We start from the raw sequence: 19,576 nt of genomic DNA, 5'->3' as shown, positions 1-19,576 counted from the left end.
TGAAATTTTGTACATACCAATTTTTCACGCTTTGATAACTCATCAGGAAAACTTTATATTGTCTAAAATTAATGTTTAGGGACTCATAAAATACAAATAATTTGTTTATCATTTCATTTATTTGTTGGAAACAAATTTGATAAACAAATAAACCAATAGTCTTATTATCGGTAAAATTTTTTGGTGCTAAGAGTGCTTTAAATTGATTTAGGAATTACATTTAATAACAAAAATAATTTTAAAGTTTATAATAACTATTGTTATAAACAATTCTTGTGCAAAAATATTATAATTTGAGATTTTTCAAATTATTATTTCCTTTAAGCGCGAGGAAGACTTAAGGTATTCCCTGAAACAATAAGTATTTAATAATATTTGATAAAATATAACAATTTAAATTTTTGTAAATACATTAGATAAAGAAATTCAAAATTTTGGTCCTTTCGCATGGAAATTTTTTTTTACAATGGAAATATTTTAAGCTGTTGGACGAATAACTGCGAGTCACCAAAATATGTAAAAAGTTAACAATAACCATTGTTATGGATAATTCTCGTGACAAAATATTCAAATGTAAGGTTTTATCAAACTTTTTATTTTCTTTAATCGCTACAATGGCTACGAATATTCCTAAAAAATGTATCTTTGATCATATTTAGTGGAATATAACAACTTTCATGTTAATAAACAATTTACATAAAAAATGTGTATGCTAAGATTCACTCAATACAAAATCTTTTGACAATAACCCACCGACTTGGCCATCAAAGAAAATTTTAATTTGATAAAATCTTAAGTTTAAATATTTTGTCACAAGAATTGTTAATAACAGTGGTTATTATTAACTCTTCTAATATTTTTGTGACTAGCAGTTATTCGTCCAATAGTTTAAAACATTTAACGTGCAAAAAAAATTTTCTATGCGAAAGGGTAAACATTAAAAATTTGTTTATCTTATCTGATTACAAAAATTTAAATTGTTATATTTTATCAAATATTATTAAATATTTATTATTTTAAGGAATACCTGAATTCGTTATGGCCATTGAATGAAATTATAATTTGAAAAATCTCAAATTCTAATATTTCGACACCAAAATTGTTTATCACAGTGGTTATTATAAACTTTTAAATTATTTTTGTTATTAAATGTCATTCCTACATTAATGGAAGCACTTTTAGCAAAAAAAAATTTCCTGGATAATAAGACTTTGTACATACTTTCACTGGAAAAATTATTAATAAAAAAATAGACCAGACAAAATTTCGGAGAGTCAAGATCTATAGAATTTGATGATCTTTAATTTAAAACAGAAAAATTGAAAATCGCAAGAAAATTGAAGACTGGACATTGTTGAATGAAAAAAGTGCATTTCCTCCAACTGTGCGTCATGAGGACAGTACGTTTGTGTATATATTTTAATAGCTTATAGTCTCTTTATTTTAGAAATGAGGTTTGCAATAATATAATTAACTATTTAATTCAAAATCTCCTTTAAATTTTTAAATAAAATTATTAGGGACTGAATGCAGCGAGAAAAAAGCTTTCAAGATTAAGAAACAAATAAATTATTGAACTGTATAAATGTATGTATCATGTTGGGTTCAATTAAAATAAATATACACATTATATCAAATCCATTTTCTCATTTATCATTCGTGTCATTGACCCTTTTCCAAATGATTCCCTCAAACATTTTAATTACAATTGCCACTACTTTTTAAAAATATTTTCTTCAAAACTTGAAATTTTTAAGATTTCAAAGGAACAAAGATTCTTTACTTTGCAACAATTATGTATATGTTTTAAATATTTTTGCCATTGAATTCTTAAATATTATTAATTTTTTCATTATTCAATTTTCCATTTTTATTATTCAATTTTGTTTAACTTTAACCACTAATAAAATCAATAATATGAGCAAAATAAATCACAAAAATATCAAGTTCAAACTGCTTTCAAAATGTTGAATTTTAAATTTTTGGTTTTGGTAAGTGATCGAGAATGTGAAGAATAATGAGCTGATATGGGTATGAAAGTTTCAACACGTTTTGGGAAAAATTGTAGAAGTTTTCATTGTTCGGTAAGTTTAAACAGATGTAATTTTGTTGGATTTCAATTTTTTGTTTTCGATAAAATATCTCAAATATATAGGATAATGTCCTCATGAAATTCTCTAATTTTTAATAGATTTGAGCTAAAAATACAAAAGAATCTTTGTTTAGCAAATTTGAAATGGCGCCATTTTGTTGGATTTTAATTTTCCATCTTGAGCATGGATCAAACATATGTAGAATATCAAACTGAAGTAATTCTGAAAATCTGAAAAAAATCGAGAAAATATTGTAGAAGTTTTTTTTTCAAATGAATGCAAACTGACGCTACTTTGTTGAATTATGTATTTTTTTTGTTTCGATCCAGGATAAAAAATGTGCAGAACAATGAGCTGAAATAGCTCTTAAAGTTTGAGCACATTTCGGAAAAAATTGTAGAGGTTTTCTTTGTTAGGTAAATTTAAACTTACGCCACTTTGTTAGATGTCGATTTTTTAGTTTCATAAAAGGCCTAAAATGTACAAAATAATAAGCTTGCGAAATTCTCTAAGTTTTAACATTTTTGGGGTGAAAATGGAGAAGTTTTTTTTGTTAATTAAATTCGAAATGACGCCATTTTGTTGGTTCTCACATGTTTGTTTTCGATGAAAATTGAAAATGTGTAAAATAATGAGATTCATACAAATATATCAGCTACAATAGTTCCTAGAATTTGAAAAAATGCCGGGAAAAATTACAAAAGTGTTCTTTGTTTTAAAAATTAAAACTGCACCCCTTTAGTTGAATTCTAAAATGTATTTTATAAAAAGGGCTTTAAGTTTCTAAAAAGTTTAGGTTTTGTGATTTTTTTTAGATTAGAGTACCGTTTTGAAACAGAAATTGATATTTTTAATTACATATTGCAGGAATTGTTCAAAAGTTTTGGTTTATTTATTTATTTTCGGGAAAAAATTGGCCTTTTTACTAGAAATTTTTTTTTAATTTAAAACTTATAGCTTTTTAAGTCATGTTACTTTTTGAGTCATGTATTAAGCAAAAAACTATTATTAAAAAAAAATCATAAAAATTGAAACAATTTTTCCATTTTTTAACAGTTTTAGGTTATGTTAACGGTTTTCACTGGAAATCGGTTATTTTAAAGAAAAATTATTAGAGTTCAATGGTTCCATAATTTTTAAATAATTTTAGTTTACGTCAGCATTTTTCGCCAAAAATGGATACTTTAGAAGAACAATCATTAAATTTTTGAATAAAATAAGAACTATTTTAACGGTTTTGGATTATCTTAGTGTTTTTCGGCAGAAACTGTGATTTTTATTATAAAAAAATTAACGTAGATTCACAACTTTCAACCATTTTAGGTTATGTTAGCGTTTTAATCCGAAAATTGCTGTTTTAAAACGAAAATAATTAACAGTCGAACTAAATTGTCAATTTCATACATTTAAACCAATAATTTTAATATAAAATCATAAACTCTTAAAGATATAAAATTTCTAAAAAATATAGATTCTGTCAATCTTTTTATTCCGGTTTTAACTTATTTTTAAAACAAAAATAAATAAAGTTCGAACAAGACTTAAAGTCTGTGAAGAATTTCGGATTTTGTTACTGCTTCTCGTCAAAAATCGATATTTTTAATAAAAGACTTGAATTCAAAAGAATATTTACAAAGCGTGACAATTTTAGGTTACAATTTTAACAAATTTAGGTTATATTGTCAAAAAAAAGATTTACGCCTTTTTAAGTATATTTTCACAACTTAAGAAGGGCAAAACGAATATTTAGAAAAATATTGATTTAATATCATGTTAAGAAAAAATTAAAATCAATTATATTTAATTGTAGGTTATGTTGGCATTTCACAACAGAAATCAGAATTTTTCATGAAAAATAATTCGATTTTATAGAAAATTCAACATGATTCTACGATTTTACAAAATCTGATTTTCATCGGAAATAACACTATAAATTTCAAAGAAGATTGACAATTTTAGAACAATGTGAGGTTATGTTAACATTTTTAACCTGAAATTGGTTATTTCAAAGCACAATAATTATATTTCAAACAAGTTTTAGAATGTGGAACAATTTTTGTTATGTTACTTTTGGTGCTTTTTGTCGAGTATTTGTTTTTTTAGTAGAAAAAATCAAAATAATTATTATTCTTCGTATCATCATTCAGAATAATTAAATTCGCCATTTTTGTATTATTTTTGGTTTTTTAGCATTTTATACTTTCATTTAAGAACCATTGGATTTTAAAGGTGATTTATAAATTTGGAACAATTTTAGATTATGAGACAAGATGAGACAAGATTTAAAATCTTAACTAATAAAATTTCTAACTAGAAACCACTTACCCGTCAGTTTTATTTCAAATCAGTTGCAATCTTTCAAAACAGAATTCCTAAAATTTGCTTCTTAAAAAATGTTCTATTCTGATAATTTGACCTTTTTCAAGTTTAAAGAGATAACATTAAAAATTGAAAAAGTTTTCTTCGTTTAAAAGATTCAACTTGCCGCCATTTTATGAATTTGAATTAGAAAGTTCTTAAATTTAATCAAAAGCATATGAACCATCTAGATAGACAATTTCCCAGAGTTTCATAAAATTTCCTCAAAAACTGTAAGTTTTCTTTGTTTCGAAAATTGAAACAGTCTTTTATCTGTTGAATTCCATCGTGAGCGTCAGAAATAGAAAGTTAATCCTACAATTTGATTAATTCAAAATCTCCTTAGAATCCCAGGAGAGATTCTTGAAACTCGTAAAAGTTTACTTTGTCAAGTCTTGCATTTACATTTTCTTGTCCAGCAAAAGAAGGCTTCAAAGGAAGACTGATCGTAAAATCAAGTAAATGGAATTGGGTCGAATGTACTAAATCTTCATCTCCGTGGAGTAAATATTTTCTTTAAATCTATCTCTGGGGCACAAAGCATGCATTTGGTCCCTGGAGATCATTTTGTGTCGCTATACGCACCAGGTTCAACAGGTAGACATTGGTCACCGTCCGCATACGTTTGTTCCTGGCGAGAGTGATCAGCACCAGGGAATTCCCAACGACTGAGAGAAGAAAAATTGTCGCATAAAGGGGAACTATCAGATTTTCCAAAAGGTTTGCATTTCCGGAAGAAGGCGTCGTGGTTGATAAGCTGACGTTCGACAGATCGGTTGATGTCACTGTGGAAAATCGAGGATATCGACTACTTGATGCAACGCCCTCGCGCTCATCCACCAGATCGATCGATCTTTGATCCCAGTACTCTAGAGGAATCCGACTTTCCGTTATGTTACTGCTCGACATCGCTGACACTGCAAGGAAAAAGATCAATGAATTTCCAACAAACTGGAAAAATTGGCTACTGAGTTGAGGCGCAAGAATAAATGTAGCGTTAGATAGAAACTGAGCAAATTTTTTAAATTTGAAACCGAACTTTTCTTTCTTTGCATTTGTCCAGAATGATATGTTACTGCAGTTCTTTAATCTGGAAGATAAATAATCAAAAATTGTGGATTTAAAAAAAAAAAAAATTTTAATTGACGCTATTTTGTTGAATTTTAATTTTTTGGTTTTGGTAAGTGATCGGAAATGTGAAGAATAACGAGCTGAAATAGTTCTCCTAGTTTGAACACATTGGATTGATAATTGTAGAAGTTTTCTTTGTTAGGTAAATTTAAGCTGACGCCATTTTGTTAGATTTCAATTGCTTGGTTTCGATAATAAATAAAAAATGTGTGAAATAGTGGACTTAAAATGTTTTTAAAATTTCAGCACGTTCGAGGAAAAAATATAGAAGTTTTCTTTGTTAGAAAAATTTAAGGATGTTCTGGATGTGCAGGGTGGCCGCTGGACCAGGAAAACCGGGAATTTTTTGAGACCGCGAAACACCGGAGATTTAGAGTGAATTTATTTTTGGACCGGGAAAAATCTCTAGAAGAAAAATCTGTGCATTTTCCATTTTAGATCTTTATTTTGAAGCGTACATTTTTAATTTAAAGAATTTTAAAATGCAGTCTTGAAGACTTAAATGAGTGAAAATAAAAGCGTTTAAAGTTGAAACTTTTGTATAAAAAATATTCTTATTACATCAACTGTAAGTATTAAAAGTCAATAATAATTTATTCGACAAAAAGCTCCTAAATCCGATCAAAATTTACGAAGTTCCAGATTTTAACGTTAAAAATGAAACTATTTTAATTCGAAAGTCTTAGTCATTAAAAGAATGTGAATATCCTTTTAAAGCTTTATAACCTATTTTCAACAATCTAAAATATTCAATTTTTAACAATTTCAATAAAAAAATTCATTAAGACAAAGAATAATTATTCAGTAGTTAGCTTTATTTGACTGTTTATTCAACACAAGTAAATTAAAATGAAATATTTAAAAGTAAACAATTTGAAACTAAACGGTTTGACATAAAAGGCTTTAACATTAAAATTTCGAAAAACTTTTAAAGTTTCAATCCTACAATGTTAATTGTTCTTTTTTAAACAAATTTAATTTGTACATTAAATTTTCAATGTTCGATGAATAAATAAACTATTCAATAAAAAAATGTAATTAAGACAAAGAATAATAATTTAATATTTAGCAATATTTTTCTGTTTTTTAAAGATTTGAGTGATTTCAAAAGATATTCAGAAGTTTTGAAAGGATTCAAAATTAATTTCAAACATCTAAAGTGATTTCAAATAATTGAAATGAATTGTGAATACTGACAAAATTCTTCTATTATTTTAAGAGAATATTTTAATATATTTTAAAAGTTTTCCTAAGATGTCAAAAAAGAATCTGGAAGATTTTAAGGATATTTTTGTTTGTTTGCAGAATTTTCTGAAAATTGTAGAAAAAATTTGATTCATTTTAAAGTATATTTAGAAATTCGGAACAATTTTGAAAAATAATTTTGAATTTTAAACAATTTCTAGATTTCTCAATATTTTAAAATAAATTTCTGAAGCTTTTCAAAAATGTTAAAACTATATTTAAGATAACAATAATTTAACTTCTAATTTAAGAAGTGTTCAGTTAAATAAAATCAATTTTCAATGTTTCTAGCTTAAAATTTCTTAAAATAATATAATTTGAAAAAATTTAAGAAGATCTTCAACTTGATTTATAAAATCAAGAAATGAAGTTCCATTAATTATTGCTCAAAATTTCATAACAGAATATAAATTTTAATAATAAAAGCAAGTTCAAGTAATATTTTTCCATTCAAATCTAGTTATTTTCATAATTTTATTTTTATTCCGCTTTAAGAAAAAGCCGTAATTTTAATTGACAAAAATTTAATGAAATGTTTAAAAAAAACATTATGAATTAAATTTCAATTCACACAACTATTTTTGTTAACTTTAATTATTTTCTAACTCAGAGAAAAAAAACAGAAAGTTAAAAATTTGAGAAGAAACCGCAACTATCTGACATAAATATAGATGAAGATAGCCATGAAAAATAATAATTTGTTTAAACAATTGTTTTTGCTAAGATCAATTAATTTTTAAGTCACTTTGAGTAAAAATAGACAAATAGTTAAACATTTCAGAAAAACTGTCAATAAGAATAAATTGTTAAAAAAATTATTTTTGTTATCTTGAATTAATTATTAGTTCATTCTAATTGAAAAGTAGACAAAATGTTTAAAATTCCAGAAACCTTTTCTAATATTATCTTCAAATCAATTTTTCAAAACAAAAAGAGTTTTAAATTTTCTCATGTATCTAATATAAAAAATATATATATTATATTTTTACAATGAAAGAAATGTTTTTAAATTGTTTGAAATCTTTTCAAATATTATCTTATAATCCATTTCTCGAAATAAAAAGTATTCTAAGGATTTCTTCGCATTAAACAAAATTATTATTCTTTTGAATCCTTTCCAAAATTCTTGAAAAGATTTTTTTTTATTCCTTATGAATATAAATGAAAAAATTTGTTTTCAATATTTTCAAAATGTATAAAAATATCTTTTAAACTGTCTCCAATGTTTCTAGAAAAATTTAAAAATATTCCATTATTAAAAATATTGCCGTAAAATCTTCTGGATTTTGAAAATAAATTTAAGAAATATTTTTAAATCTTCTTGAATATTAAAAAAAATTAATTTAAAAAAATGAAAAAAATATTACATTTTCCTGTGAGTCTTGCAACAAAAATAATTCATTCAAATGCTTTTAAAATTTTTTTAATGCTTCTGTTTTGAAAATCTTCATGTATCTCTTTTTAAAAAAATTGTGTTTTATGTTTTCAAAATCATTGAAGTTCTGAGCCTTCTCAATATCTTTTAAAAATATTTAAATTTTTAGTTGTCAAAATCTACCTTTTGGTTCCAATTTTTTGAAACCTTTTTAAATATTTTCAAAACTTGCAGATCTTCTGATGATTTTTTAAAATGATTAGAACTTTTAAATCTTCTAGATCTGGCAATGTTGAAAGTCATTCGAAATATTTCCCAATCGTTTGAAATATCATCCTAAAATTAATAAATAAAAATAAAAAATTATTTAAAATTTTCCCAGTAATCTTAAGAAAATTTGATTTTTTGGTACCTGTGAAATATCCAAAATCTGTAAAATAATGACCTTAAAAACGTCTGAAAGCTTGAACACATTTGAGAAAAAAAATTCCAATGTTTTTTTTGTTAGGTTTACTTGAACTGATGCTATTTCATTGGCTTTTAATTTCTTGTTATGGTGAAGAATAAAAATATTTGAAATAACGATCTGAAGACATTTCTAATTCTGAACACATTTGGGAAAAATATAGAGTTTTTATTTGTTTAACGAATTAAAAATTACGCCATTTTGATATATTTTAATTTTTTCGTTTCGTCGAAAGATCGCAAATGTGTAAAATAATGAGGTCAGACGGTTGTCAAAGTTTAAACAAATTTGAGAAAAAATGTAGAAGTTTTCTTTGTTTAAAAATTCAAAATGACGCAATTTTGTTGGATTTTGATTTTCTGGTTTCGTCCGAAGATCGAAAATGTGTGAAATAATCAGGTCACACAGTTCTAAAAGTCTAAATGAATTTGTGGAAAAAAATTTAGAAGATTTCTTTGTTTAGCAAATTCAAAAACGCGATTTAATTTTTTTTTCAACTCGAAAATGCTTAGAATAAAAAAACCTACACAGTTCTTAAAGTGCAAACACATCTGACGATAAAATTTGTACTTTTTCTTTGTTGAGAGAATTCAAAATGACGCCATTTTGTTGGATTTTAATTTTTTTGGTTTCTATCAAAATATAGTTTTTATAGTTTCACGAAGTTTCACTTGAAACTTTCGTATGATGAAAATTAAAAATAAATTATAGCTGAAGGAACAGTACAATACTTTCGGCACTAAAAATCCGACAATCGCAGTTGTCATTAAAACTTACACAATTCCACATGTATAGGTCGTAAGCCAGAACACCCTTGAACACATTTTTTCCGTTTCGTATCGCCAACGATTATTAGACACCCGAGGCCACTGCTGAAAACTTTTCATCTTTTTCAAGCATCAGAAACGGTAAAACAATAAAAATTCTCATATCTGAATCTTTCTATACTTTTTTAGTTTACTACTCTCCAAAGTTCAGGATTCCCAGTGGCTGTGAATTCTTTATTTGATTTACAGAATCTCAATATTTTCCTTTTTTGTGGAGGCAGAAAGAATTTGGTTGAAAACTAAATTTTTGTTGACAATAATAAAAAAAATTGACAGTATCGGTAATCAAAAAAATACTGATAGCAACAAGAACATTTTAAAGAAAATTTGAAATGATTTCGATTTTATTTTCAAAGATTAATTTTAGATTTTGAATATTTAAAAATGTGGTCGAAAAGAATCTGCAAGGTTGTATGAGAATTATTTTTTTTCAATTTTAATTTTGCAAAATTACAAAATTTGAAACAAAAATTGAGTAAGATTAATAAATATTTAGAAATTTGCAAAAGATTCAAACATATTTTAAGACCTGAAGATATTAAAACAAATTAAAAACAAATGGTATATTTTTAAAGATTTTAAACGAAAATTTCAGAAGTTTTTTAAAGATTTTAAGAATAAGAAAAATATCTTAAAATATAAAATAATTTTCTATTTCAATAAATTAGTTTGAGGGTGAAATTTAAAAATATCTGAAAACCTTTGAAATGATTTTTAAAATTACTAAAAAAAAGAATCTAGAAGATTTGAAAATTATAATCAGGTTTAAAGATAATTAAAAGCTTTAAATAATTTTAAAATGTTAAAAAATTCTTTAACAAAATACAGATTTCCAAAAATTAAAAATAAATTGGAAGCTTTTTGAGAATTTTGAAATGTTGCAAGCAATTAAAAAAATTATTAGATTTCTTCAGAAAAACTTAAATACTTCTTGTTTTGAAAATTTTATTCTTAGAGAATATTTAAGAAGTTTTGAAAAGAATAATAAAATTGTTAAGCAAGAATCTGGAAATTTTTAAGGTAATTTGTTCAGTTAGAAATTTTTTAAAATAAATTTTAAGAAACATTGAAATAAGTCTAAAAGATATTTTTCTGCATTTCGAAAATATACCGAATAATTTTTTTTTTAATTTAGGTTTGTGAAGATTTCGGATAAAGAAGCTTTATGAGAATTTTAAAAGGATTCAAAAGAACATACATTTTTTAAAGATCCCAAGAAAAATTTAATCTCATTTTTATTTTTAAATATTGATTTTCTTTTAATCTTTAAAATTTTTTTTTTCAATTTTTAAAGATTTCTAAAATTGTTTAAAAAATAATCCGGAAGATTTTAAGGCATTGATTTTAATTCTGAAGAATCATATTAAAACTTTACGGAAATTTTTGAATTATATTAAAAGATGTTTAGAAGTTTTGAAAAGATTACAAAATATTTGAATAAATTTAAAGCAAAATGTACAATTTTGAATATAGCGGAAAAAAAATTTATCAGCTTTTTTAAAAGTTTTTTTATAAAACTAATTCAAAGAGAATATTAAAATCTATTAGTAAACATTTTATATAAATGATAAAATTATCAGGAAAGAATCAGGAAGATTTGAAGGCAGTTTATTTTAATTATGAATGAGTTTTTTTTAATTTTAGAAAAACTTGTCAGTTTAAAATATATTTCTCGGGATTTTAAAAATTGTAAAAACCCTTTTTTTCATACTTAGATTTATGAAGATTTTAAAAGAAGAAGTCTTTTATAAGATATAGGAAAATTTTTAATGCTTTTTCTTTTGAAAAATTAATTTCGCGATAAATATTTTTTATTACAAGGAATCTTTTAGGAATTTCTAGAAAAAATTATAATAATTTAATAGTTATTTTAGCTTCGAAACTTATTTTGTAATTTCGAAAGGCTTCAAGTTGATACAATAAATTTCATAAAAATTCATGAGAAAATATAAAAGACCTTATATTTTTTCAAACCGACTTTAAAAAAATATTTTAAAAGATTGGAAAATTTATAAAAGAATTCTAAAATTGCCTGAAAAAACCCCTGAACTACTTTAAGACAATATTTTGAATTACGAAAAAAATGTAATTGTAGAAAAAATTCAAATAATTTTAAACGATATTTCAAAGGTTCATATTTTTTAAAAGATTGACAAATATTTTAAAACTTGAAAAAAAACTAAACAAATTTAAAACAAAGAAGGCTTAGAAGTTTTAAAAATATTTAAAAACATTTCAAAAAATATTAGTAATATATTTTAACAATATTTTTATGATTTTGAAAATATTAAAAACAATTTTTTTTAATTTAGATTCATGAAGATTTTGATTAAACGCTTTTTTTAAATTTTGAGAGCATTCAAAGCATCATTTTTTTGCAATATTGAAAGAGAAATTCAAGATTCTATGTATTTTTACTATTTATTTTGGGAAAACAATGAAAAATAGTTAAACAGATTTCTAAAATTTACAAGAAAAGAATCCGGAAGATTTTAAGGCCATATTTTTTATGATAAAATTTTTTTTAGTTTAGAAACATTCGAGACAGTTTAAAAGATATTTCTGTGCATTTGAAAAATATTCGAAATAATTTCTTTTCCTTTATATTCATGAATATTAAAAAAAAACATTTTTAGAAATTAGGATTCAAAAGAATATATATTTTTTAATTCTAAGGCAGACTCAAAATTATTCTCATTTTGAGAAATAGATTTCAAGATAATAATTAAAAATATTTTAAAGGATTTGAAAACATTTCTAAAATAGTAAAAAAATAATCCGTTAGATTTTAGGGCAAAATATCGAATTATCAAGAATCTTAAAAAAATGTGTAGGAACAATTTTAACTATTTTAAAAGATATTTAAAAGGTTTAAATATTTTGAAAGTATTTTAGATTATTTCAAAAAAATGTACATTTCTAAAGATTTTAAAAACAAATTTACAAGCTGTTTTAAAAGTTTGAAAGGTTTTAAGTCAATACGAAAAATGTCCTAAAACTCCTCAATAAATTTAAAATGCTTTTTCTTTTTAAAAACTGAATTCAAGTGAATATTCAAAAAGATTTCTGAAATTTTTAAATTGACGTCAACTCTTTAATTCAGAAAAAGTAATAATTAATTCAAGTGGACAACCATAATTGTTTCAACAATTGAAACTTATTTTTATTGCTTTTCTCATTGCTCAATGGTAAAATGTTGCATAATTTTTTTAACATATTATAATTTGTCATAAATATCTTTATCAATATTAATGCCAGATAGGTGTGCTTCTTTTGGAAATTTTGAACTTTTCGTTAAATTTTCACTGAGTGAGATAATAATTAATGCAAGTTAACAAAAATAGTCGTTTAAACAATTTACCATTTTTTATAGCGATTTTCATTTAGATAAGTTCTAGAAATTTACGGCTTATTCCGAATTATTTAACTTTTATTTACGTTTTTATTTATGAACAAATAATGAGTAAACATTAGACAGAATAATATTTTGAAAAATCACTTTTTTAATAAATATATTTTTCTAATATAAAACAGATATTTGAAATATTCTTGAAATTTTTTATATGGATCATATTAAAAGTATATTTTTCTTGAAGTAGACACTGAGACACTTTTTTTTAAATTAGTATTAATATTTAGTATAAACAATTGTATTTATTAACTTGCATTAATTATTACTTTACTAAGTAAGTAAAAAAATGATAAGCAGAGAGATTTTTTTTTAAACTGCAACTATCCAGCATTACTATAGTAGAAGATAATTTCTAATAATAATAATTTTTTTAAACAATTATTTTTATTCAATTTTAATAAATACCATCAAACTCTAAGTGAAGAATAGACAGAAATTTGAATATTTCAGACCAAAATGCAACTTCCTAACATTATTTGATAAAAATATTAGTTAAAATAATAATAAACTGTTTCAACAATTAATTTGTTCAGCTTTAATTAATGTTTTACCTCACTCGAATTAAAAGTTTGACGGAAAAGGGAAAATTATTAAAATAATTCCCCTATAGTCGCATAAAATGCTGATTTGGAATAAAGTATCGTACATCACTCACAGGGTTACACACGTATTCGCATTGACCTCCTTGTGCAAATACGTGCCTAACTCTACTTGTGATTTTATAAACTATTAAATATAACGGAATGTATTTTCAAAAAAAAAAATCTTCTACTCAAACAGTTTTTATTTTATTTTTTTATTTACCAAGCCTCACTGATGCGAACAGTCACGTCCTGGATGAAATTTCCGTTCTTAGATGTTGTAAAACCCCTCAAATTATGATTCTCCTCTAGAAGACCTGTAGCAAGAAAGCAAGAAATATTTTCAGAAGATTGCTTCTCACGGAAGTGGAAAAATTCGAAACATTTGAAAAGATATTTAGAAGTTGAAAAAAAATCAAAATTTGAAAAGATTTTTAAACAGTAGATAATATTTTTAAATTGTGAAAAACTGATCCGGACGATTTTTTTATGAAGAGTCTTTGAATAAAAATAATATTTATCAGTTGAAAACGGAAGAATCCTGAAAATTTAAGAAAATTTCAAATTAAATCTTCAACTGTTGGAAATCTGATTTTTTTCTGTTTTTAACATTTGCATTTACAGTTGTTGATAATTGAAAATAATTTTTTATTGAATTTTTATACTGCTGTAAAATAAACTGTTAAAACTTTAATTTGTTTTAATTTCAACCAGTTGAATTTTTAACAGTTAAAAATTTACTTTGAAAATGTTAACTTCCTTTATTTTTAAACTAATTAAAATTTAAGAAATTAACCAAATATTTTTAAAAAATCGAGTTTTTCGAAATAGTTAAAAATGGTACTCTCAGTAGGAAATGTATAAGATTTTTTGAAAACCTCTACTATGATCATTTCCCTCTTTAACCAAAAACAATACGTTAAAAAAATCTTAAACATTCATACAAATTATAACAATTTCTTATTATTTATGATAATATTCTATTATAATAATGCTATAAAATTAGCTTTATATAAAATTTGCCACTTTTTTCACGTTTGAATTAAAGTGAGGTAATAATTAATTTAAGTTAACTAAAATTATTGTGTTAACAATTATTTTTTGTTTTTTAATAATATTCTTTTTGAATAATGCTAGAAAGTTGCGGCTTTTTCTGATTGTTTTTCTTTTTTTTCAACTTGTGACTAGAGCGAGGTAATAATTGATTCAAATTAACAAACTTATTTGTTTAAACAATTTATTATTATCTTAAATAGTATTATCTTTGTATAATGCTTAAAATTTACGATATTTTCTAAAATATTGAACTTTTTTCCCATTTTTCACTTAAAGCTAGATAAAAATAAATTAAATTAAACATAATTGTTTAAACAAACCATTATTTTTTGTAACTATCTTTTCTATAATTTAAGCTAAAACTGAAGCTAAACCCCATAATTATTTGAACAATCTATTATTTTTCGCAACTATCCTTTCTTAGAAAATTTCTAGAAAATTTTGAAACAATATTTTTCATTTTCTGAATAAATGTATTTATCAGTAATAGCGTTTTTGATTAAATTAATATTATTATTTATGCATTGTGTCGAACTAAAAATTTAAAGAAAAGCTAAAGATTTTAGAACAACCTGCAACTTTCGAACATTACTCTAAAAGAATATATTCATGAACCATAAAGAATTGTTTAAACAATTATGTTTGTTAACTTGCATAAACTATTATCTCCAATAAAAAGTGGAGAAAGTAAAAAAATATTACAATAACCCGCAACAGTCTAGCCATACTATAGGAGAAAATAGGTACACACAAAAACAATTTGTTGAAACAATGTGCTCTTTAAACTGTTATAATTATTTAATCGATCTAAATAAAAAGTTAAGAAAAAGTAGAAAATCACAAAAAGAAATGCAACTATCGAATATTACTATAGGAAAAAATAGTTTCAAGCAATATTAACTTAATTAAATAATTATTTGTCGTTAACTTAATTAATGATAAACTTATATAACTTATATCGCTCCATGTGATAAGCAGACAACAAGTTAAACATTTTAAAAAGAAAAATGCAAAATATTAACATTATTTAAAGAAAATATTCTTCAAAATAATAGTAGATTGTTTAAACCATTATTTTCTTTTTTATTTTTTTTAATAACTACCTCACTCCAATTGAAAAGTGGACTGAAATTATAAAATTTTAGATAAAACTTCAACTTTCTGACATTGTTTTAACCGGATATTATTATAAATAATACCAAATTTTTTAAATAATCATTTCTTTTAAATTTTATTGATCATTGCGTCGATCTAACAAAATAGTTTTAAAAATGTTGAAAAGTTTATAAAAAACACCGCCACTTTCTAACTCTGTTCTAAGATTATTATTGAAAATAATGCATTTTTTAGAAGAAAGTTGAATTTTTTATCGAAAAAACGAATTTTCTGCTAACAGTTTAATTTTCAACTAAAAATGTCATCCTTATTTAAATAGTTAAAAGTTTAACAAAGAAAGAGATTTTTAAGCAATAATGGAGTAATTAAATATACATTTAACAACTCAATTTCCTACAACAAAAGAAAGAAATTTTAAACAAAATATTTCCATTTTAAATCCCAAAGTTTAACTTTTTACAAAAAAGACGATTTAAAAAGAAAGTTAGATTTTCGAAACATTAATTAAATTTTCAACAGAATATTTCAATGCAATAAATAAATTTAATAATTTTTTTAATGTTGTTTAACTTTCAACTAAGTAGTTGAATTTTCAATCGAGAAGGTTGATTTTCTACAAAAAAAAAGAATTTAAAACAAAACAAAATAAACTTTTAATTAAATTGTTGAATTTTTAACTAACGAAGATTCAAAAATAGAATAATTAAATTTTTATTCAAAACATTAATTTTTAAAGTATTTCAAATTTCAAGCAAGTAGTCCAAATTACAATCAAGACGATTAACTGTCAATAAAAAAATGAATACTCAGTGAAAAATTTAATAGTTGCGCATTTTGAACTAAAAACAATCAATTTTTGATAAAAATGATGGAAAAATGTACAGCTGAATAAATTGAACAAATGACAAGAAAAAAATATTAAAATTTTTGATCAAGATCATTTTCTTCCAAATTGTTAAATTTTCAACGAAGAGCGATTAATTTTCAACCAACAATGAAAAAATCAAATTTCGCATTAAAAAAATTAACTTTGAATCAATAAAGAACGAGTTTTTAACAAAATAGTACAATTTTTCACCTAATAGATAGCTCTTTGAATAATAAAAATTATTTTTAACAAAGTATTAAAACTTTCAACCAGGAAGTTGAATGTTCAATCGAAAAAATTAGTTTAAAAAAAAGACGAATTCGCAATTAAAAATTATTTAGTAGAATTTTAAATCAAAACCCATTAATTCCCCACTAAAAACAGCATAAGTAAATGTTCACTCCAAACATTAATTTCTAACATAACAAAAAACGAATAGTCAACAAAATGATTTTTTAACTAAGCAATTCAATTTTCAACAAAGTTGTTGAATTGAAAAAAAGATAAGTTGTCAATTAAAAATGAAATAGACAAATTTTCAATTCAGAACGATACATTTTTTACTAGAATGGATAAGTTAAATTTTTATTTCGAAAAATTAATTTTCTACCAAATAGTAGCATTTTTAACCAAAAGAGATCATTTCTGAACAAAGAACATACTGGACTTTTCAATTTAAAAATTAAATTTTCACTTTAAAACATTATTTTATAACAACAAGAAAACAAATTTTTTACAAAATAGTTCACAAAATGAATGTTTAACAAAGCAGTGCAACTTTAAACAAAGTTGTTGAATTTTTCTCACAAAAAAAATGAATCCTGAATACAAAATTAAATAGTTCAATTTTCAACTAAAAGCGATGAATTTTCTGCCAAAACGGATTATTTAAATTTTCAAAGTCTTTTAATGACCCCAAATGTCAAATTTGTGCATTTTAAACTCTAAAGTTAAAAAAATTAAAAATTATGATTATCCTACCAAACAAAGAAAACCATAATAATTAACTTTTTAAAATGCAAAGAAAAATTATTTAGATTTTTTTGTGGGCAGTGAATCATGGAACCTTTTTATTTGAGCAAACATCCATTTTCATTATCTTTCTCGTATTCTCTCCCTTGTGAGATAGTTACCTCAGGAAGGAAAAAAAGGTGTTGAGAAAAAGCGTCTAGCATACAGATATAAATTTTTATTTGCTAAAGCTGCTTCAATCTCCAGAGAAATAAATTTACTTCTACTAAATTATACTTTTAATGCCATTTTCAAAGACAATTTCTTTAAAAATTCTCAGTGGATGAATGAATCAAGTGCTAAATTTCAGCAGAGTAAACAAATTTTTGACTTGAAAAAATCTAAAAGTAAGTTTTGAAAGGAATCCTTTTTTTCCACCTGTCTTAACTTGGGTAATAAATCTCTCTCAGTGCCCCAGTTCCGTCATGTCGTACAATGCCGAAATTATTTAACATATTCGGTAAAAATAGTAACCTTTTGCTTCACTCACCGCCAATAGTAATGATGCATCTTTTTCAACAAAACTTAAAATCATTGATGCACAAATTCACTAACCACATCGCCCACTTTTTGGCACAATCACTTTTCATTTAAATATAATTTACACTTTTAATTACTTTCTATCCTATTTTTTTACATTCCTTAGTTTTATTTCAAGTATTTGTGATTTTATTTCAAGTTTCTTCAGTTTCCCCATTTTGAATATTTCCTTTTCGAATCTGGTCCTCAATTTCAGAATTCACTTGAGAAATTGGATTTCCGAATTATCGCAGAAATTTAATGAAATTTATTGGCGGAAATTGGTTCACTGTTCACTAATTCGTTTCTATCATTTCTCAAATGAGAGCTTCTGCTTTAGCGAGAAAACACGTGTCAAAATTATTAGCAAACTTTCTCGATCAGAGGCGAAACAAGTTGCCCTCTAGAGAACCGAATCGATTGCCATAAATCCTGCTGATTCAATAGCCACTCAAATTGAAACGTAATTTGATATTGGAAGCATTTACAATCGTTGGTTGTGACACTATTTTTACCTTTCCATTAACGGAAGCCTAATTAAGGTAAAAACACAATGAAAAATTAAGGTGAACCTTATTTGTCAGAATTTTTTTGCTTCTTATGCATTTCATTAAAGATAAAAGCTTAAATGAACCTGGAGGCACGTCACGCTCGTTAAAAGTTTTAAAGTTCTGCCAAACTCGAGGAAACAAATGAGACAGGCGACGGCAAAAGTCGCAGAAAAGGAAAATGAGAAGTCTGACGACCACGATAAAGAGAGAACCATAACTTTGGTCCCTTAAGACGAACTTCAGAGTTTCTTTAGACTAAGATTAGTCCTAAACTTTCTCTATTCATTCAAAGAAATTAACCTCGATTGCATGCCTAGGTTTATTACTCCCATAAAGCCATGAATTAGTTTGAAAAAGTCTTTTGAAAAAAATAAAAACTGAGAAATTTGACCTCTAAGAAGAACTAATTGAAACTACATTCTGATCACTTTCCTTCAGCCAAAAACTGACAGGACATGTAAAATTTATTAAATTATATTGATCACCATTTTGAGAAATATCAGGTTAAACTTTTGAAGAGGATAGCAAACTACATCATTTGTTGAGCTTAAAATGTCCCTGGAGTTTCAAACTATTTTCATGCAAATTGCAAAAGTTTTCTTTGTTAAGAAAATTAAATTAGCCGCCATTTTGTTAAGTTTTATGTTAAACTTTCGAAAAGGATACAAAACTATGTAATTTATAGAGCATGAAAATTCCCTCGAGTTTTAGAATATTTGCTTCAAAATTGAAAAAATTTTCTTTTGCTGTAAATATTAAAAACTACTAATGATTACCTAAATAGAAACCTTTTTTTTTTGAACTAAATTCAAATTAATTCCAAACAAGTTTTAAGAGCATTTGTAACACCACTGAAGAAAAATTTCTCGTTTTTTTTCAAGTTGAACATTTTTTTATATACATTTCGATGTATTTTATATTTTCAGTAGGAGAAGTCAACGTATAGTCTGACGAAATGCGCGCGCGA

At 24.3% G+C, this 19,576-nt stretch overlaps 1 protein-coding gene across 1 annotated transcript in view; it reads right to left on the bottom strand.

Moving 5' to 3' along the window:
- Positions 1–19,576, bottom strand: part of LOC117173770 (octopamine receptor-like) — a 184,605-nt gene that overhangs the window by 141,535 nt on the left and 23,494 nt on the right. Inside the window, exon 5 of the mRNA XM_033362412.1 lies at positions 5,037–5,368. Coding sequence (XP_033218303.1) covers positions 5,037–5,368 — 332 coding nt within the window. The remainder of the gene's footprint in view (positions 1–5,036; positions 5,369–19,576) is intronic.

The sequence above is a fragment of the Belonocnema kinseyi genome, chromosome 5 (assembly GCF_010883055.1).
Source record: "Belonocnema kinseyi isolate 2016_QV_RU_SX_M_011 chromosome 5, B_treatae_v1, whole genome shotgun sequence".
NCBI lineage: Eukaryota > Metazoa > Arthropoda > Insecta > Hymenoptera > Cynipidae > Belonocnema > Belonocnema kinseyi.
The sequence above is the reverse complement of the archived record's forward strand: the minus strand, read 5'-3'. Positions and strand labels throughout refer to the sequence as shown.